General features: G+C 51.0%; 1 protein-coding gene across 1 annotated transcript in view; it reads right to left on the reverse strand.

Annotated features, from left to right (window-relative positions):
- The window catches only part of HYDIN (HYDIN, axonemal central pair apparatus protein), a 69,911-nt gene that overhangs the window by 2,438 nt on the left and 46,109 nt on the right, over window positions 1–21,364 (reverse strand). The window contains exons 11-19 of the mRNA XM_010084668.1: window positions 19,307–19,530; window positions 15,185–15,252; window positions 12,295–12,530; window positions 11,350–11,450; window positions 9,980–10,120; window positions 9,779–9,784; window positions 9,350–9,485; window positions 5,978–6,130; window positions 1,372–1,376 (exon numbers count right to left, since the gene is read on the reverse strand). Of these exons, the coding sequence (XP_010082970.1) occupies window positions 1,372–1,376; window positions 5,978–6,130; window positions 9,350–9,485; window positions 9,779–9,784; window positions 9,980–10,120; window positions 11,350–11,450; window positions 12,295–12,530; window positions 15,185–15,252; window positions 19,307–19,530 (1,070 nt within the window). The remainder of the gene's footprint in view (window positions 1–1,371; window positions 1,377–5,977; window positions 6,131–9,349; window positions 9,486–9,778; window positions 9,785–9,979; window positions 10,121–11,349; window positions 11,451–12,294; window positions 12,531–15,184; window positions 15,253–19,306; window positions 19,531–21,364) is intronic.

The raw sequence follows: 21,364 nt of genomic DNA on the forward strand, positions 1-21,364 counted from the left end.
CTGACGCAGGGTAGCTTTGCTTGAAAAGGAGACCTGATAGCTGCGCTCCAGAGGTGAACCTGCAAGTCTGCTATGTGACAAAGCTCATTTATCACAGCTTGGCAACAAGCCGGGCAGTAAATTGTACCCAAGAAACTATTACTGAGGAATAATGATAGGCTGTCCCGCCAGAGCCAGACTTTGAATTTGCCAGGATGACCAAGCGCAGACCCACTGTGCCCTGCCAGGTCAACAGCCCACTCTGGAGGAACGTGATGGGCATTGTGTCCTCATTCCTCCAGTTCACATCTGATGTGGGTCCAAGGGGCAGCACAGCACATCACTGAACAGGAGACCTGCCAGGACCAAAAGGCTCTGCCAGGGCAGATACACTCTGGTTTCTAGATCTGCTTCTGCCTCCACCCGCTCAGGCTGTGTCCCAGAGACAAGAAAACTCTTGGAGCCATGCTAAAAAACTCCATCACTTTAGAGACCAGGACCTAACTCCTGACAACATCCCTGAATGTTCTGCAAGAAGAGGCAATAGGTGTGTGCGCTGCAGAGACAAAGAGGGTGGCTGGGTTGGTCCCTGAAGGAGCTCACACTGTTGGACAGAGTCCCCGAGTGCTAGGCAAGGGGAGGGATCAATCATTTGATCAAGAAGTTCAACGCTGACATCATTAGCTTCTCCCCAAGACTGATTGCCATTGTGAATAAGAGCTGCCAAAATATGGTTACAAGGGACACCAGCGTGCATCTGAGAGATGGATGGATGGATGGATGCCCTAAGGGATGCCTGAGGAGCCACTGCAATCAGCTCTCTTGAAGCTCCTTCAAGCTAGTTTAACTAAAGTGATCTGGTCATTCTGGCCTTGCAGGAGTGAAAGAAGCAGCAGAACTCAATATTAAAAACTCAGCTGTACTATACCAAGCCACAGCTCTAGTGAGAGTGTTCCCACCATGCCAGGCTGACCCAGCGCTGCTGGCAGAGCTTGCATGTGAAGGGGAAATAAAACCCTGTCCTACATCAGCTGGGCACGGAGCTTTGCCCCAGCTGTTTGATCAGTCCTGAAGTGGGGGACTCTGCGGTCTCCATTTCAAAGCTCTTTTTTATCCGCACAAACTGCCAGTGGCAGAAAACAGCCCCAAAGCACCCCGAGCCCGTGCAGGAGGTGAGGATCAGAGCTTGAGGCTGGCTGGATGTTCCCACCACCAGCCAGCCTTCTCCTGGCACCTCAGCAGCAGCATCTCATCCACAAAAGCATGGGAACCACCTGGGTTTAGCCTCTGCCCCAGTGCACCATCCAGGGGATGTTGTATGAAATCAAGAGGCAGCGCCTCTAAAGGCAGGAAAAAAAAAAAAAAAGCGTGGAACTCACTGCTACTGACAACTGAGCCTAATTTATCACAGTTGGTTCAGGTAACAGCAGAGTGCTGAGTGAGCTACCAAAGCCTGTCTCCATCCATGTCCCCTGCCCACAGCCCACCCCTCCAGACCCCACCTGTCCTCCCAGTGCCCCTGCCCTGCGCAGTGGGGTTCGCCCACCAGGACATGTGCAGGGCTTGGCCAGCTGCTGCCAAGCTCAACATTTAATAACCAAACTCCTTCTGCTGTTCCTTCGGGAACGGCACTCAGCAGAGTCACTCTTGCTTCCAGGAACATAATTGCCTTGAAGCCTTTTACCCTTTAATTCAGTTGGCCAACAGGTGCAGCACAATACAACAAGTTTAGTTTCTCTAGATGAGCAGAATAACAACTCCGTCAGTTACTGAAATACAGCAATTTTGAAAGGGCATGAACTCATATAAGATACTCAATGTGATAAAAACCTCTTCCCTGCGACCAGGTTTCAGGCCCCTTTTCTAAGGTCTCCTCTAAACCTCTGCTCCCTCTTTCTAAAACCCACACGGGCTGGACCTAAACCTGTGCAACCCACACCCTGGGGGGACACAGCCTTCTGCCTGCCTCAGGTTGTAGTATAACCAGTTGCCAGAACAAGCCTGGAAGGTGCCGACCATGACCCCTGTCCATGACGGATGCCGTGACCTCCCAGGCATCCCCAGCAACAACAAACGGTTCCCTCTGCCTCTGGCAAGACCAGACCCCAAACTGGATGGAAATCAGCAAACTGGTATTGCTGTATCAGCAAAACCCAGCCTTTTAAAACCAAACCAATGGTTTAATTCCAAAGGTGAGCTTTTGGAGGCTCTGGTGGGAGAGCTCTGGGAAGTGTTAAACCTGTACACCCTATCTTCAGCAGCTCTGCTCACCTTGGGGAAGCCCACACGCTGTGCCCAGCCAGTGCTGCCCATGCCGACAGGCTGGCTAATCATTCCGATGCTTGGGGAAAAAAAATAATTACTTTAACTGTAGGCTTAAAAACCACCCTCTTGCCAATTCAAGTCTGCTCCGATATCAGGGAGAGAGCTACGAACAATGCCGACACGCTCTTCAAAGCCTTCCTTCCCCGCAGCCTGCGCGGTTCACTCCGATAACAAAATCGCCCATCAGCCAGAAGAAGAAACGGAATCGCTAAAGCAGCATCTCTTCACCGGCTCTGGTTTTCTGTTTCTCTCCGTGTTTTGCTGTCTCTCCATATGGCTGTTTCTTTAATAAAGGGAATGTTGTCAAAAGCTTGAGATAATAAGCAATGAAATTAGCAAATGAAAAACCCTGCGCTAATGAGGAGAAGTGAGCATGGGGATGGAACTGCGTGTTCTCTCCCCGCTTACGCTGGGTTTGACCAAGAGCCTCTAGATGCGGCCTGAAAATCAGTTATTTTCTCCAGTGAGTCCCAGCAAGAAGACTAACAGTTAGAGCTTTTTTTCAAATAAACAAAACTTGATTTCTTCTCCAACATCAGTTCCAGTTGAAGCTGACGGTAGCTCATCCCTGGGAAGGTGGAAGGGGAGCTGCTCTCCTGAAGAGGACAACACATCTGGCTGGGACTGTGCTGGGAGCCAGGCGGCAGCGAGCTCCGTTCACAGCACAGGGCTCTGGGGCAGGGAGGGCAAGGACTGGGAGCACACAGCAGAGCCTGCAGGGTGGTCATGCAGGAGGAAGAAAGCTGCTGCTGATTAACAAAAAATCACACCTTAGGCTTGGCCTTTTCCTTCCTGCTCACACAGGCACGATACGCAGCTGCCTTCCACAATGCCAAGAGATGTCATCCCTAGGAGCCAAACAAAAGATCCCTGAGAAGACAGAGCAACAAAGAACAAGCAGGAAACTACCAAAGAAAGATGCTTTTTCCTCTCTGCAGGGAGAACAAACACTTCCATTAATCAATACAACCTTCTGTACTTGTCAATATGGCAAAAATCAGACACTGAGGGAAAAAGGGAAAGCAGGTGACAGCAGCAGCAAGGAGGAGACACAGCCACCTTTGTCAGCAGGTCGCACCAGCCCCCTGGCTAAGCCGCAACAGCTCCTCCGTGTCAGCCTATTCCTCCCATCTGTTCTGCCCAGGAAAAAGGCAAATCCTCCCCTTGCTGGATCCAGAGGATGCTCTAACAGGCCAGGCTGTCTGGCAGCTGGGAAAGCAATCTGACAAGGAGAAGTACATCAGACAGACACAGGATTCAATGGATGAGCACAGGGTGACACACTGGCCCCAAGGGTCTCAGGCCTGCGGATGCCCTGGCAAGCTGGGACAAGCCAACAGAGGACTAGGGTGTGAAGACCCTGCACTCCTCTTCACACCCAAAAAGCCCCATCTCACCACTGCTTCCCACAACTCATCCAACGGAGAGGGGTACGGGAAAGCCCATGCATGAGAGGTGCGCCAGGTAATTCCTTGAATTGCTATCCCAAAGGGAAGTTATCCACAAAACCCATCTCTGCTTGCTCAGACCATGCTCTTTTCTCCCATAAAGCAAGAGGAGCTCGACTGAACCATGCCAGCAATTGGCAGGTGACGGTTAAGGACACCGCCAAGGCGGCAGCACGGCCATCTGCGTTACAGCACTTTCTTTTTCTGTTTTGGATGCGACACCAGCCTTTTACTCGCCCTGTTGCTGCCCCTTAATCTCACCCAGTTTGTTGAGCTGCCAGCCAGCATGCTGTAACAGTGCTAATCCAACACTGCTGGGAAAATTCCAACCAATAGCTCTTCCCTTTGAGCGAGGACCGTGATCCACAAGCCTAACTGCAAAGAGTCACGGGTTTCTGGATTAGCCATCAAAAAGGAGACAGGGAAACCACAGCTCGCTATCCTGCAGCAACCTCCATGCAGGAAATCAAAGCAGCAGCTTTGGCATCTTAGAGAATAAGACTTGGGTTCAGGGGCACAAGTGAATGAAGGATGCCCGAGTCACCCACCAGCTAGGCTAAGGGACAGCTAGAGCCAGTTCTGCTCTCAGAGGCACACCCTGACACCTGAATGCGTCTCAAATTTTAGCTCCAAAATTATTCAGTCCTCTCTTCTTCCCATCAATAAACTGCCAGGCAGCCTAAGGCAGCAGCATCAAAGGGCAGAACTTCAGCCGAGGTAGCAAAAGAGCATCAAAGTGGGCAGTTGCCGAGGGTGAGGGAGCACATCCTGCCTGTGCAGCGCTGCTCCCATCAGACAGGCTCAGCACCACGGCGCTGAGGAGTCTGAAGAGCCCTTGTTGAAACAGCCGATCGAGCAGGTTCCCAGGACCTGCCTCCCTGAACACTTCCACGGTGTCAGCAGCTGTCCCGAGAAGCGGAGATGCTCAGCGTGGGGAAATCCACCCCACGGTGTCAGCAGCGGGGACTGTGGAGCAGCACAGCCCATCTGTACCGCAGGGAAAGAAACCAGCCCCGAACCACCTTCTATCATTCTTCTATTTAGTGATCAGCTACAACATTTGCAGAGATTGCAGTGAAGCCAGGTGGGATTTATTGCCCAATACCACGAATGAGGGCACTGAGGCAATGGAGAGACAGATGTACCCCTGCGAGCCCCCTGGGTATGCTGCGAGCTGCCCAGGGGAGGGCAGGAAGGTGTCACACTGTGACAGCAGTGCCCAAGCAGCTCTGTGGGGCAGCCTGGGGTACAAGCATGCAAACCCCATCGTTAGACACCAGTCCCACCTATCCCAGGTGGTTTGCTCTCTGCAGAGACGGAAAGCAGATTTTCATTGTGGAGCCAAAGAGAGCTGCCGCAGGAACTCCCCACTTTGAGGTTACATGGATCCTCCTGGGCAGAGACACTGGAGGGAAACAGCTGGAAAAGCCGCAAGAGGGAAATTCAGCCAGGGTTAACCAGCCCCAAAGTTCAACCCACCTAGCACAGAGAAGCACAAACCTCCTCCAAACCCCGTTTTCCTGCCTCGCTGTCCCCTCCCGTGGGGAGCACATCCCAGCCAGCCCCAGCACCGGAGCCCTTCCTGGCTGCACCAGCCCAGCTCCCCTGCCCGGGAAGCAGCCGAGCTCTCCTGCTATGCAGCTTGTTCCAGCCATGCAGCCTCCATGAATTCAACAGCCTTTTTCTCCAGCTAGTCTCCAGAGATGCTCTGCAACGCTACGGAGTCCACAGGCTCACAAGTTACACAATCTTTACAAGCCTCTTGTTGACCCCCAGGAGGTGTGAAGCTCCCCTCACCTCCCTGCCAGCAGTTTGAGCACAGACCTCACACCCGGTCTGTGTCCTTAACGGGAGTTTAACACAAAGCAAAGGCAGATGCTAAAGAGATCACAGGGAAACCCAGGCCCTTCCAGGAGCAAAGGACCACAGGGTTCTTTTGATCTCAGAGATCCAAAAACACAACTCTCAGAGCTAAATACGTTCTATAAAATAAAGGGAGAACTTGTAAAAATGATCCAGACTAATTTCTGCATGAACACCTATGCAAACTCTGTTTCACCGAGGGGTGCCGCAGCTAAAACTGCACTGGGAGCCAGGCTCCTCTGGCTGCCCTGGGATGGAATATGTTCTCAAACAGCAGTATGGAAATCCTGTACATAAAAATCAAGTCACAGGCTGCTATGGATCAGTCATTTTTGTTGGTAAACAGCCCCACAGATACTTACCATCTCTGCCCAGAAGGGTGCAGGGATGACGGTCTGATTGGAGAGGTGCAGAGTTTGGGAAGCATCCTGTAGAACTTGGATCCTGCCAAAATCTATCTTACTCGGCTGCACGTAGACTACTGGTCCTTCTCCAGTGCTCACTAAATGGATTTGCTGTTCCAGGAGGCAGGTAGGAAAGGTGGGAAAAAAAAAAAAACACAACAGGGAAAGTTCAAAAATATTAGACAGCTCTAGGGTACTCCTGGACTGGGGGATAATGACAGCTGTTTGAAGTTTTCAGAGCTGTAACTGATGCAGAAGGCCTGGGGCAAGCGTGGGATCTGGAGTTCTCCCATCTGAAAGCCATGAGCTCTCTTTATCCAGGGGATAAAGAAACCCAGTTTCCCACGCTTGCTTTTCTCCACACTTGCATTCACACCACCTCCATCCACCCTGCTACTCTACCCCGTGCCCGTTCCCACTCCTTCTACTGCTCAGCCTTGCCCCACACCGCTCTCTCTGTCAGCTCTGCACAGCCATGCTTGGAGAGCGACTTCTTCAACATCCCCAAAGCTGCACCTGTGAAAACCAGCACAAGCCAGCAGCAGCGCAGAGCTCACGCCAGTTAGCTGCCTCTGATTTGTGCTTCTGTGTATTCCTGGTATTATATGAATAACAGACATTAATTACTAACAACATCATTCAAGCAGTATTTTTTTCTTTTGACAGTCTGACACCCAAAAGTTTTGTTCTTGCAGAACTGGCAGAGACTATCAGAGGAGGAATGAGGGTCCCTTTGCTGAACCACCTTCTCCCATCATTCAAAACAGCGAGAATTTATCCAGCCTGGCTGGACTGCACTGGTTCTGAACACACCCCAACTCTTCAACAGGATCTGAGCGCATAAAACTCCCAACGCTGACAAGATGCTGTACAATTCACCAGAGGGCACGGAGTATGATTTAACCACAAAAGAAACCAGGCTCTGTGATGTAAAACCTTTAACGATGTCTGACTGCAGGCGAGGGCACTGACAGCTGTCAGAATCACTAGTCCAGCTCAGAGGGAGCAGCATCCAGAAACACTCATCCCTTGACAGGACACTACTGCGTGCAAACAAGAGCCAAAAATCACCTACCAAGGCTGGCACCTCAAAAAGGAGCTGAAGCCATGCGTGATGATGGATATTTTAGCCCTCCAGAGAAGGGAAGCACAGAGAGCTGCAGTCAGGGGGGTGCTGCCCAAAGCTCCTGGGAAGAAGGAGCTGGAGGGAAGAGCTGTGCCTCACCAGCTGGCTTTGCTCCCAGGTGACAGCAGGGCAGAAGCAGCAAAGGCAGGGCAGAACCCTTTAGAGATGAGCAGAATGACATCTGGAGAATGCCCAGGCTGGCTGGCTGCATGATATCTGGTATAATCCTTGCCAAGGAAAGGGCTGATAAAGAAACCCCTGCCTCATCTACAGTCTTAAAAAGGGACATGAAAAACCCCGTTCAATAGCATCACAGGCAACGTGACACACGGAAAGGCAGGAAAAGGAGATGGCACCTTTGCTATCAGTAATATTGCCACATCTACACACACCCCCAGCAGCACCACCAGCTCTGTCCATGGGTACATAACGTCACTTCTGATCAGTTAGGAATGAAGAGCATCTGTCTCTGGCAGACAGCCGCAGTTTGAGTGACCACTTCTGATCACAGCCAGCTGCCAAACCCCCTGCCCGCGGCACACTGCACTGCCTGGCCACCGGTAACCCCAGGGCTGGCTTCTCCCTGCTCCTTAACCCAGGAGGTGCCATACACCACAGGGAAGCTGGCATGCTGTCACCTGTAAACCACGTACCAGGCGACAGACCCACAGAAGGACCCTATGCACCTTGGAGGAAAGAGCTGGCCAATATCTCCCCTGACTGTGTATCAATACCAAAGGGCATAACCTGAGACAACAAGAGCAAGCTTATATCTTGCTTTATTGGAATACATTGCAGCAACTTCCCTGAGGTCGGGTTTGGCTGGATAACAGGATGGTTTAGCTGTTCTGCTAGCACAGAAAACTCCAGGCCAGGGAACGACTGAAACAACACCCAAGCTATAGGGCAGTCCTGGAGAAAACGCAAAGAATCCCGCCCAACAGCCAGAAACTCGGGTCTGTGCTGTCGATACACCCAGCAAGGTTTCCGCTGGCACTCACTGGGTGCTGACAGCAACCGAGCACAAAGCATGTGGGGTGCACATGCTCGGCTCCATCCCGTGCTAGCTGTTTGTTTAGGGACAGCGAGGATTCTCCAGCTGAAACATTCGCCCTTTGGGCAGAAAACTGACATATTCCTCTCCAGATAAAAAAGATGAAGGTAAGGGAAAGTTTGAAACTATAAATTGTCAGCCCGAGGGTAAAAGCTTTGCAAGAACCCTGTAGTTAAGCTCATAGCTCAACAGCTGGGGGTTATTCCGGTGGGGAGAAACCCTCCTTTTCCAGGCAAGTGTGCCTTATGATCTGTTTTGTCAGAGTTCAGCCTTCCCCGCAAAGGTCTGGCCTCCTCCTGACCAGGTTACGAGCACATCCACAACGGCCTGGGTTGAGATGTCCAGCGGCATCCAGGGGATTTAGCAGCACCATTTCCATTTGGTTTAATGAAAGTTTAAATCCCTCAGACTGCTCTCAAAATGTCAGCCATCCTTTCTGTTCCAGGAAGCTTGAGGTTCCCAGCAAGCCTCTGACTCCCCCTTTCATGCTCAGAGAGATGACAAGACATTTTAAAACAGTTGCTTCAAAAGTTAATATCATTTTAAAGTTTAATTAACTAAATTTGTTCTAGATTTCAGCTAGATGAAGCCAGGACACTACATACAACGTTCACTTGCCTACATTTTGCTGTTGTTGCTGCTGTTGTGTACGCCTGAATGCAAACATCTTTCAGGAGGCTTTAGGATGAGGCAAAGTATTCCTGGACATTTCCAAACTTGGTAGGAAAAAAAAAGTCTCTGTGCTCCAGATGCAAGTGGTGCGGAGACTCATGTGTCTTTGCCTGGGGCTTTTGGCAGAGATCCGACGGGTATTTCTCAGACACGATGGGCCTGACTTTCAGCACGGTTTCTTACACAGCCAGAGGATGAGACCCAGGGATTGTGCTGGGTTTCAGACCAGGCTTATCCTGTCTCACATATCCATGATTAAATGCTGTGTCAGACACTCAGATTGTCACCTCAGAGGACACCATCCTTCCTCTTCACTAGGCATTAGCTGTTGCTTATGCCATAAATCTCTTCTTGCCTCATCCACACTGGTCATATATTACAAGTTCTAGTCTTCCCCGCAAGGGTCCCTGGAATTAGCCACCCTGCCTGTACACTTGACCCCCACCAAGATACATCACACAAAGCCACACATACTCACCAGTGGGAATTTGTCACTCCCAAATACCGCGACATGAGCAACAGTGTCCTGCTCTCCCGTCACCTGGGCTTCCAGGGTCAGCGGGACCTGCACTGAGCTGTGAGGCTGGATGATCCCACAGGGCACGGAGCTGGAGTACCACACAGCAGCATCCTCCTTGTGCTCCTACAACAGACAGAATCAACCCCAGCTTCAGAGTGGCCTTGGAGGAAACTTTAAACTTCTTGACACCTACCCAAAGGCAATTTACACATTTGAAAAAATCCCTAGGAGAAAGCAGAAAGGCACAAAACAAGATGCAAGACTTCTATGGGCTTAGCATCCCCATAGGGTCCCAAAGCTACTGCATCCAAACACCCACTGCTGTGCTGGCAGCCTCCTCGCAGCAGCTTTTCAGGACCCTCTAAGTTCTCCTGCATGAAAGCATCCCAAAGACTAGAATATCAACTGCTTCCTAAAGAGTTTAAACTGCTTTCTAAAGTTTATATTCATGTAGGTTCCTATTCTCACCTGAAGGTTTGCAGAGAACAGGAACCTACCCGAATATAACCTAGCAAGGTCTTATCCAAACCCCCTTTGCTTCTAATAAATCCCTTGATAATATTTGTAGGCAGGAGGAAGATGTGATGCCAAACCTGAGGAAGAAGCCCGTAGCAGCCTTGAAGATTGCTGTCGTTCACAATGGTCAGCAGCTGCTGATAGGGGAATTTTAGAAAACACCGTCCAAACGTCACGACGGGGTTCAGCACTCGCAGCGGAGGAACTACGCATCTAGGCAAAGAGATGCCCAAAGGGGAATTAGAGACACTCAGTGAAGAATTTGTTTACTCCCCAAATAATATGAAATGAAGCATAATACATTTGTCGCTGTCAAATAGACATTTAATGCCCCTACAGCGATAAATCGCCTTTAACCGCCTTTTACTCAACAACCTCTTGTAAAGGAGGTGCCAGCCTCGAGACTCAGCATCGCACAGGCTGCCAGGCACCCAGGCAGAGCACGGTGCCTGTCCCAGAGCTGTCTGATGGGCTCTTTTGCCCCAGGAGGCTTCCAAGGACCCTCCCAATGGTCCCAGCAAAGCATGAGCTCTGGAGGAGCCTTCCCACCGAGAACCAGTGCTCAGCCAGGCTCAAGGAACACAAAACTCCAGTGGCTCAGTAAAAACGACTCCCTCCCCTCCCATATCACTGTTGTCCTGCCTGAAAACTCAGACGCTCCCCCCAGTGCTAGAGAGCACAAGCCATCACCTGCCTTACGGAGCAGGGTCTCACCCTGTCCCAGTTCCTGTAGCTACCCTGCTCCTTCACCCCACGGGTCCCTTGCCCTCTGTTCCCGTTTACACTTGTTTTACAAAGCTGCAGCACAAGCGCTGCCTGGAGAACTCTGCCTGGGAGAGGGGAAACCACATCCCGCTTGTAAGCACACTGACACCCGCTGCAGCACAGCAGGATTGAACGTGGCTGCAGGAAAAACCACTTTTGGCTTAAGTCTGAGAACATTAATGCTCAAAAGAACCAGAGGAAAGCAGAGAATCCGGAGCTCACCTTCCACACCAAGGACTGTTTTTCCCCTCATAGGATCTTGCCTTCCTTTCCCCCCGCCCCAGTTCATAAGCCCGTCCCCATTCGCACGAGCCTTCGTTAACTGAAGCAGACACCAAAAAGTTTTGCCCAGATGAAGGTTGCATCTTGGTTGCAACCCAGCACAAGTCCACCACTTGCACGAAGGAGAGGTGGCTCTTTGGAAATCTGTTATACCTCAAGCACCAAACTCCAGGTCAAGAATAAACAGAATTACTGTTCCTGTTAGAGAAAGGGTCAGGATCACGCCTGTCGAGCACGGGTGCTCTCAGAGCAATGCTGTTCTATCTACCTGGGCAGAACTCACTCAGGAAAAACGTTTATCTCTTGGAGATGGAGCCAGCAAACCCCATGCAGGGCAGTGTGCTGGCAGTGAGTGCACAAGGAGAGCTGAGGAGCTGCAAGGAAAGCCCTGGTACCTGGCTGTGAGGGGCAACACCAACTGCTCCTCACCAACACCGTCCACGTCCACCACCAGCTCCAGTTCGTACCTCTTCAGCGTGTTGGAACATAGGGTGACCTGTGGAAGAGAGGAGCGTCACGTACTTCAGCACGCCCACAAGACAGCGGCTGTGCATGGTGGCCTCTGGTTCTCTTTCCACGGTAAGGAAAGAGAGGATTGTGCCCTAATTCTTCTGCTGGTCTGTGGATAGAGCACAGCTTCTGGGAGCAACACAAGTCTTCTGACAACATCTGCTTTGTTAAAGACAGCGTGCAGGTTGCAGGGTGTACAGAAGCTAAATCAAAGCACAAATAGACTAATGCTGTACTCATCACCGTATTAAAATTAAGGGACTGATTTTTAATCTCGACTACAATAGTATCAATCCAGAGGGAATCTGTTGACTTCAACAGAATGAGTTCAGCTTTACAAGGGGAAGCCGAGGGCAAAGCGTGGCCCAGCAGATGCTGTGCAGTTCAGGGCTGCCAGAGCTTTTTCAGTCCCCATCGGAGATCACGTCTGTGAACACAGCTCCTTCTGCTCAACAAGGGAGGAGAAATAAGACTGGGAACAAAAGCAAACTGCTTTATACAATGACACCCCTCCTTTTAACAGCCACCTTCTGTCCTCATCCTTCCTCTGCCCGTTTTAAATCAAAGAAACCGCTCTAAGCAGCTCTCAAAAACCCATGAATGGCTTCTGTACTTGACCATACGGTACCCGATCTGCAGCTTACAATTTCGGAAACAAAACAGTGTTCCTTCGGAAATATCCCAGAGTAACCCAGCTAACAAAAGCCTACCACCAGTGCATGTATCTGACTCATAACACACTCAAAGCCAGCAGCACCAAAGGCCTCTCATACACCAGTGAAGCTCCAGCTCCACCTGCTGAAGCACATAGGGCCAGACTCTTCCCACACCTCAATATCCATCCATGACAGGGCGCGGATGGTCCCTCTGCGAGGCGTGATGGTAAATTCGGTTGGTTTGACGTGACCTTGAGCTCCCTTTCTCCAGGATGGGCGAGTGCTGTCTGATATCTGAACAAAACTGGTAACGCTGGGCTCTCCTGAGCCGTCCCCAGGAACGCGAAGGTTGTAGGTCATGGGCACCAAGGAGGTGTTACTGATGCGACACGTCAAGGTGTGGGGAAAGCCTGAAAAAACGACACAAAGATGAATTTATGCACCAATTATCCCGTGATTCCTGGTGCAAGTATCCTGTTAAGATAAAACTGCGCTTGGAGCTTAGCTCTTTTCAGTCTGAATTACAGCTAATTGAGAAGCTAAGCGAGGAATTAACCATCACTTAAGTTCCCTTTTACGCTGATCAGAGACTGCTTCCTTGGCAGTGCCCGCTCTCCGCGATGCCAAACACCAGAAGTTTTTCCTCTGTAATTGGGAGGAGCTCTCTTCCTTATCTGTGCCCAAATCAGCACCAATTGTTTCTCATGAGTGTGCATCCAGACAGAGCATTTATTTGGAAAATTCACTCAGCAGAACCCCATGTTAACTCCCTAACCAGTTCCACAGCTCTGAGCACACAAAAGCAGTGTGCTGTCACGGAGGAGCAGCGACAGCAAAAGGAAGGAAGGGTGAAACAGGGAACTACAGCACGATGCTAAGCACTCAAATGCACTTTTTCTCTAGGCAGGATCCTTAAGGCATCTCCTGTTTTGGGGCTACCAGCCAGAGCATGGGACAACTCTCAGCTCACTTCACCAGAGACAAGCCTGGTGCTTGCTGAGAAATGAGCAGGAACCACGTGTCACCGTACCTGACAAACGGGGACATCACATCCACGCTGCACGCTGGCTTTGGTTTCTGCCTGCAAAGTTTTACCCCACTGTAGCTTTGCTATTAGCTCTCTGTTACGCAGCGGTGACGGAGCCATAGCTGAGGGATGTTCTGCAGGGACAGGACACCAGCCCACGTGCCTTTACTCCCAACCTGCTCTGAAGCGGACATCTGGCTGGCCAGCTCCGCAAGACACGGCCAGCTCCCATAGCCTGCTGTCCTGGATTGGGCTGGGACAGGGGGAACTCTCTTCCCAGCAGCAGTGTGAGGCTGTTCTGGATTAGTGCTGAGCAGAAGCTGATCACACACTGATGGTTACAGCTGCTGCCAGGACAGCCAAGGACTTTCCAGCTTCACTGCTGTGCCCGTGTCTGCAGGGCCAGGAGGAGCTGGGAGGGAGCACAGCCCCAGTTACTGGCCCAGGATTTGACCTCAGGTTTAGGACTGAGACCCAAACTGGCTGATGGTCTATTCCAGAACACGCATGGCATGGCCTGCGTATAGGTGAGGCTCTGTCCGGAGGGGCTCTCTCTTGCCCCTGGCTGTCTCCCTACAGGTCACCCCTCTCTCAGGGTTGTCTCGGTCTCCCAGACACTCAGGCTCTTATCTCTGTTCTGGGATTGTGGTTTTGGGACTCTCCCTGCTCTGGGATCAGGCTGAGCCTTGCTCATCGGGTGGTGAGCAGTGTCACTATGTATCGCTCAGTCATGTATTTGTATATATTACTATTATTACCATCGTTATTATTATCTCCACTATTATTGTAGTTTAGTTATGAAATTGTTCTTATCTCAGCCTATGAGGATTTTTTCCCTTCATCCCTTTAATTCTCTCCCCCATCCCTGGAAGGAGGGAGGGTGAGCGAGCGGCTGTGTTGTGTAAATGACAACACCTCTCTTTCAAGCCTTATTTGAAGACAGATGGGGAGGAAAACCAACTGCAGACAGAGCAGCTGGTTCATCCACACCCATTGGCAGTGCCCACTGCCCACCTCCAGCAGTTACTCCAGCAGGGAGGCAGGAGCTGCACAAAAAGGACAAACGCAGACTGCACTGTCCCAAACAAGAGCCAAGTCACCAGACGCAGACAACAGTGAGCGGCACAATTAAAAAGCAAAAAATACAATAGTTGCCTGCAGCTGAAAAGGCCTTATTGAGGCAATCAGATTAAGTAGGATGAATCTCCTATTACATAACCATATTCCTGCCCGGTGCGTTTCTTGTTATTTATTCAGAAGGAAACAAAGCAGCAGCAGAGCGGTGATGCAGGGAGGGGAGGAAACAGCTCGGGAAAGGTAATGAGTTTTCTTAAAAAGCCCATGAACAGCATGCAAACACAGAGGCAGCCTGGGTGCAGAATGATAATGGCCCCTCAATCAATCCACGATTGATTTCACATTTAAACTTTAGATCATTTCAGTAAAAAGTGCTTTGTGAGACTGAGATGGAGAACCAGAATCTGCATTTCAATGGACCCGCTCTGGACGCCCAGCCAGCGGCTTGGCTCGGCAGCAGAGCTGGGCTTCCTGTGGGGAAGGAGGAGGAGACATCAGCGCCCGATGGAGAGCTCCTGCCTGGGCATATTGCCTCGGATGTGATAATGAGGTGCCCTCACAGCACTAATTAACATCTCACACTAAAGGTCAGCTGGGTAAACAGCATTCTTGCCTAGCAACAGGAGCATTTACCCAGAGCAGCTGAAGGCCAGTGTGTGACTTCAACCCCCTTCTCCTGCAGTCCCATCCCCTGGGCTCTGCCGGGACAAGGACTTGCACTGTCATTCCGCTGCCAAGGATTGGGAGGTTGGGGCTGAACAGACCTGAGGGATGCCATAAAATACTGACTTTCTATTCCTGCATTCCGATTTGATCTCAGATTGGCATAACACCACCTCAGCAACCAGCAGCCCTGGTTTTAACACTGCGAAGGCTGCTACGGAGGAGCACAGGTGACAGATGCTCTGATGCTGAAGGGCTCCACTTCGGTAATGCACAGACCTCTCAGGGAACACTCACCAAAGGAGACGTCACCGAAGTGGAGGGAAGGTACATTGAAATGAAAAGTCGGTCCGACGACACGGCCACTGTGAGGACAAAGACAGAGGAGACATCACTTGGTTAGAGAAGTGCAACGCTTTCAGCTTTCATCACCACTCAGATGGATGCAGAACCACAGTGGGTTTAAAACCAGCCCATCACCCTTGTGCTCAGCATCCCTGCAGACAGGAGGCAGCCAGAGCAAAGCAGCCCGCAGCTGAGAGCTGCAGATGTGGCCGAGGGCATCCCAGCAGGCGGGGGGCCAAGGGGCTGCCCCCACGCTGCTGCTGCCCAGTGAAGGACCCCAAACAAATGCTGGCTCCGTGGTTCCATTTCCCCAACTGTAATGTGAAGGACACAGCGGTGTCCACACAAAAGCAGACTCGTAACCAGCCTTCCCAGCTGCGGGTTCCCTGTGCTGGTATTTCTCAGCTGGAGCTGGTGTTTCCATGGAGAATATGAACTTCTGTCCCCTCCGAAGATCTGGATCCACGCACCCATTAGGCACACACGATTTTGAGATGTGAATCCAGGGGAACATCTAGACACCCATTGACTGCAACAAGGGTGGCAACAGTTCCACACGCCAATGAATGCCAGCTCTGCCTCTTAGTTAAAAATCAAGGACCACAGTGAACTGTGCCTTCTGGTTTTATTCGTGGGACTGCCACTGGGTCTGTTCTGCACATGAACAGACCCCAATGTCCCACAGGAGGGACCTGTGTTCATCCCTGGTGTCCCCTTTCTAAACACCAAGAAAACACACATTCAGGACCTTCTAAGGTTGGTTTCAAAGTACAGAATAATCACCTATGGTTTGGGCATCTTCTGATTACATAGTCAAAAAACACTCAAAAAAACCTGACTTTGAGTTTCAATCCACTGATAATTCTCCTTCTTGGAGTTTAATCAGTTCCTGAGGATGTCACATAGCAAATTCCTGAAAAGTTCCCTCTCCAAGGCTTTCCCATCATCAGACCTAACCTCCCAAGGCCTAACAGCTTCCTTTAGACAGAGTAAAAGGAGCAGACATGCTTTCTGCCACAACACTTGCCAGGAGACAATGGAAAACTACCTCCAAAGCAACCCCAACTGGGGATCACACTGGGAAACTGCCAAGGATGAGCCTTGCCAGGCGAGTGGGGAAGTGACTGCCATTTCTGCTGAGCACACTGTATCCCTGCTCAAGCTAAACCTGAACGACTGCCCAGAAGGCTCAGGCAAGGAGCCAACCCAGCTTGCAAGAAAATGGGGGACAAAAGCGGTGTTTTTGGCAACAGCCATGTTTTACAGCAGCATTAAATGATGTGTTTGTGAAGGGAGAGGCCCTGGGTTCAGCTGAAACAGTTAACTTTCTTCACAGTAGCTAGCAAGAGGCTGTGTTCTGGATTTGTGCTGAGGAGAAAGCTGACAATGGTGATGTTTATAGTTGTTGCCAGGACAGCCAAGGGTAAACCCATCACAGGAGATCAGGGTCCTCGCAGAGCGGGAAGGATAACACAAGGTGGGAGAGGAAGAACCACTTGAACACTCCTCCTCGTTCCTTCCTTTGCAGCCCGTTGTCCCACCAGCCTGCTCGCCTCCATTCCAAAGAACTTCTCCATGGGGGACTAAATCCAGTGCTCAAAACCTCCCGAAGACAACGATTCAGCTCAGCCTGGTGTGCAGACAACTTGAAAGGGTTTGAAAACAAGCAGCTTGAGTTGTGGGGCTGGAGAGTGAGATAAGGGATCCTTGAAAAAGGCAAGAGAGAAATGAAGGCGGCAGATGCCACCTCAGGGAGGAGGAGACTGCAATGGGAATTACTGCTGAGGGGGACAGTGGTGCGGGAGCAGGTGGGGATGCTGGGGTACCATCAGATGGGCTGCACAGGAGCCACCAGTCAGGAGGAATACAAGGATGGAGAAGAAAAAAAAAAAACAGAAAAGGACCTTCTCTCTCTTTCCTGAGATATAAGGTCTGCACTGAGCCCAGGGTGGTGCTGTCAGAACAGGGCAGAGTGGTGTCAGGGAAGGGGAGGACGTGCACTGGGAGCCAGGGCATCAAAAAGGTCCACTTTGGTTGTGCAGAATGCAAAAGACAACTATCCCACTGCCAGCTGTTTCCTTCCCCAGAAGCAGCGCTGCTACGGGGCAGAGGCAGGGGCACTATCCAAGCAATACCGTGTTCCACCTGTGAGAAGCGCATCTTTACAAGCAAAACCTGCCCTTGCTCAAGGAGAAAGCTGCTGATGCAATAACATCCTGTGTCCAATCTGGGGGACGGACAGGGGAGAATAAATTATTTGATTGTGAAATGTTCCCTCTTGATTTCCAAAAAAAGCAGCACTTTCCCTCCAAACATAAAGCCAACATAATTGTTTCTTTACTGAGGTCAACAGACCTACTTCACCACTCTTCTCTGGCAAAGCAATAACCTTGCTGTCCATTTCCCTTACCTTATTGGTAAAAATCGACTGCAGATCCTTTTCATTCCTTTCCTACCTTGATCTAGTGCCTCCCAACAGCAGCAGCCCAGGAGGCCGGCTGCCCTGCCAGCCCCAAAGCTCCAGAGCACCCAGCAGCTGCTCTCCTGCCTGCACCACGTCACCCCACCAGCCTGTGGTCAGGACTAGCTGGGGCAAGTTCACACGCTGCTGTGGTTCTCAGAAGCGAGCTTCGCCTCTCCTATCGTCAGCTTTGCTTTTCTTTTTTCCCCTTCTCCCTGTTGTTCAGTGAGGATGATCTCTTGCAATGGCACCAGCCCAGGGGATGATGCCCAAGCCCTTGTGACAGTCCTTGCTGCAGAGCTCCCCGCCTCCCACATCAGCACTTTTCTGGCTGAGAAAGGAAGCACTGTAGCAACTGCTGCACAGGAGCCACTAGGACAGCCTGTCCCAATGCATTAGTGTCGGAGACGATGCTGAGGCTGCTGCTACCCATTTTGTATAGATTCTGCCCAGAGGACTGGAAAAACACTGCCGCTGGCTCCAGTATCACCCAGGCTGGCCCATCTCTAAAGCCCTGATGGCCTTGCTGGATGTTCAAGGTGGGACGTCCCAGACCATCTACTGCCCAAAGCTGATACCATCACACCATTTGCCGTGGCCCAAGGGGGAATGAGCTGTCTGGACGAAGGAGTCACTCTAGCTCCTGGGCACCCAGACTGGGCAGCAGGCATCTCCACACCTTTCCTGTGCAGCCTCCAGGCAAACAGCGTCCTGGAAAGTCACAGAGCCACCCTGGCTCAGCCACAAAGGGAAAACTCAAGATTTTGAAAGTTAAACTGGGTATTGGGAGCATAGAAGGTATGGTCATAGGTGGCCAGATCAAGGAAGGGGATTCTCTGCCTCTGCTCTGCTCTGCTGAGACCCCCCCCTGCAGTGCTGCATCCAGCTCTGGGGTCCTCAGCACAGGACAGACACGGAGCTGCTGGAGCGGGGCCAGAGGAGCCACGGAGATGGGCCGAGGCTGGAGCAGCTCCCGTGCGAGGACAGGCTGAGAGAGTTGGGGGTGTGCAGCCTGGAGAAGAGAAGGCTCTGGGGAGACCTTCCAGCACCTTCCAGTGCTGAAAGGGGGCTAGAGGAGAGATGGGGGGGGCTCTGGATCAGGGGATGGAGAGATAGGATGAAGGGGAATGGTTTTAAGCTGAAAGAGGGGAGATTCAGACTAGACAGAAGGAAGAAATTGTCTATGATGAGGGTGGTGAGGCAGTGGCCCAGGTTGCCCAGAGAAGCTGTGGATGCCCCATCCCTGGAGGGGTTCAAGGCCAGGCTGGATGAGGCTTTGGGCAACCTGGGCTAGTGGGAGGTGTCCCTGCCCTTGCTGGAGGGGGGTTGGCCTAGACAACATTTAAAGGTCCCTTCCAACCCAAACCGTTCCATGATTCTATGATTTCCTCTCACAGACAATTACACTTCATTTCCTGCTGCAACTGCAGTGTCCAAACGAAAGTCAAGGTTAAAAAGCCTTGGCTCTCAGCATGGACATGCTAGGACCAGAGCCAAGACTAAGACCTTAGACAACACCTTTTTTTCTCTGCTCCATCATAATATAAGGCAGGTGAGAGAGAACCCAGAGACAGCTACAGATGTGCCCACCGTGCTCCTATAGTCCTCCTCACCTGACAGTGAAGGTCACAGGATCAGGGCATCCCTGCACATAGAACAGGAACTCTTCCATGAACTGCCCCAGGATAGTGGAATTGAAGGAAATCTTGATGACTTGGTGCCCATTTGGCAAAATGATGCCCTCCTGGGGGGAAAAGGTGAAGCAGAAGCCTGGAGCTGTAGCTGAAGGGATCAAGCTGAAGGAAGCATCAATGGGTCCTTTGTTAATCAGGGCCGTCTGCAGCAAGAAGAAAGCAAAATGGAAATACGTAAGGAATCTTCCTTTCTTACAGAAGGCTGATTTATTTCTGATTAAACAATTAACATCTGTAAAAGGCAGAAGGTGCTGCATGCTGCTGCTTGGCAGAAGCCAAAGCAAATACAACAGAACAAGTTCTGCCTTTGGTTTTTTTCATGCAGAACAGTGATAACTTCACATAAACAGAGTCACTCGGGGTTTATTCCACTGACACAGAGCAGTCCACTTCGACTTGCAGTGCCGAGGACCTGCTCAGCATCACTGAGTCATTTCAGACCCATCCCTAAGAGCAGCGAAGGGCGGTTGCAGCATTACTCCTGAATCATCAACAACTGCCCCTGCTCCAGGCGAGCCCAATCCTGCTGAGCACAGAACACGTTCCGCTGCCACTGCAGCCAGCAAGTTTCCTGCATGCAGGAGACAACACCTCAGGCCAGCACTCTAACCAGCTTCAGAAACACTCCCCAACTCTGCTATGGCATAGAATTGAGGTTTCTTGTTTAATCTGAGAGTTTCTTAGTCTTTGCTCAACCAGAAAGAGCAAGAAAGGATGAGTGAGGTGCATAGCACCATAGCACCATCTGTTCCAAAGAATTTCTCTTTCCTAAGATATTCACAGCCACTAACTAAGATTTTACCATTATTAGAATAAACTGCAAATTTAGAACCAAGTCATCTTTTGTTGAACACTTGCCTGAACAAGTGACACAACCCCACAGCACGCATTGAGATTCATCTCTTACGTTGGTCAAGAAATGCCCACGGCTGCTGTGAGAGCCAGCAGCCAGCCACCAATAAACCTACCCAAACCCTACTGCTTTGGATTCCTTTTCCCTCATTTTCATCCTTGCAAAACCTGTCAGAAAAACTCAGACAGAAGCATAGAAATGCCCCTTATTTTCTAATTTTGCATCTGCTGTGGAAAATATCCACGTATTCAAACTCCTCCATGGTAACTTGAAAACTACTCTCTCATCTGTTTTACACCTTAGTTACACATTGCACGTAGGGATCCTACACTGAGCTGAGCTTTACCTCCAGTCGAGCTGCTTAGTACAGCACTAACAGCATCACCTACTTATTCACATTTTCTCAAGGAATGAAAAATATAAATTGACATAGAAAGAATCAATAAAATATCAGCATTAAAAATCCATAGAGCACACGACATTTGGGTAAGAAAGCACCTTAATGTGTCCTTCCTTGCCACAGTCAAGCTTCCGAAGTGCCTGGCCCAATGTATTGCCTCATTTTCTACCTCTCTCACTTGCTTGCTCTCATTTTTTTAGAGAACACTTGACACCACTGGGGAGGGAGACAAATCTATAGCAAGTTCCTTTGCTTCGTTTCAAGCTGTGCTTTGGTTTTTAGAGAGTCAGAGATGCACCAAGTCTGAAGCATGGTGACAGACTGGTCAGCAAGAGACGGCACTCCCCAGTTCTTCGCAAGGGCCAGCCCTGAGCCTGGAGACTGCACGGCTTTCCTCCCACCCCAGGAACCCGCGGGATGCACGGCTTTCCTTCCACGCCAGGAACCCGCGGGATGCACGGCTTTCCTTCCACGCCAGGAACCCGCGGGATGCACGGCTTTCCTTCCGTCCCAGGAACCCGCGGGATGCACGGCTTTCCTTCCACGCCAGGAACCCGCGGGATGCACGGCTTTCCTTCCACGCCAGGAACCCGCGGGATGCACGGCTTTCCTTCCACGCCAGGAACCCGCGGGATGCACGGCTTTCCTTCCACGCCAGGAACCCGCGGGATGCACGGCTTTCCTTCCACGCCAGGAACCCGCGGGATGCACGGCTTTGCTCCCG

The sequence above is a fragment of the Pterocles gutturalis genome, unplaced genomic scaffold, assembly GCF_000699245.1.
Source record: "Pterocles gutturalis isolate BGI_N339 unplaced genomic scaffold, ASM69924v1 scaffold1875, whole genome shotgun sequence".
Taxonomy (NCBI): domain Eukaryota; kingdom Metazoa; phylum Chordata; class Aves; order Pterocliformes; family Pteroclidae; genus Pterocles; species Pterocles gutturalis.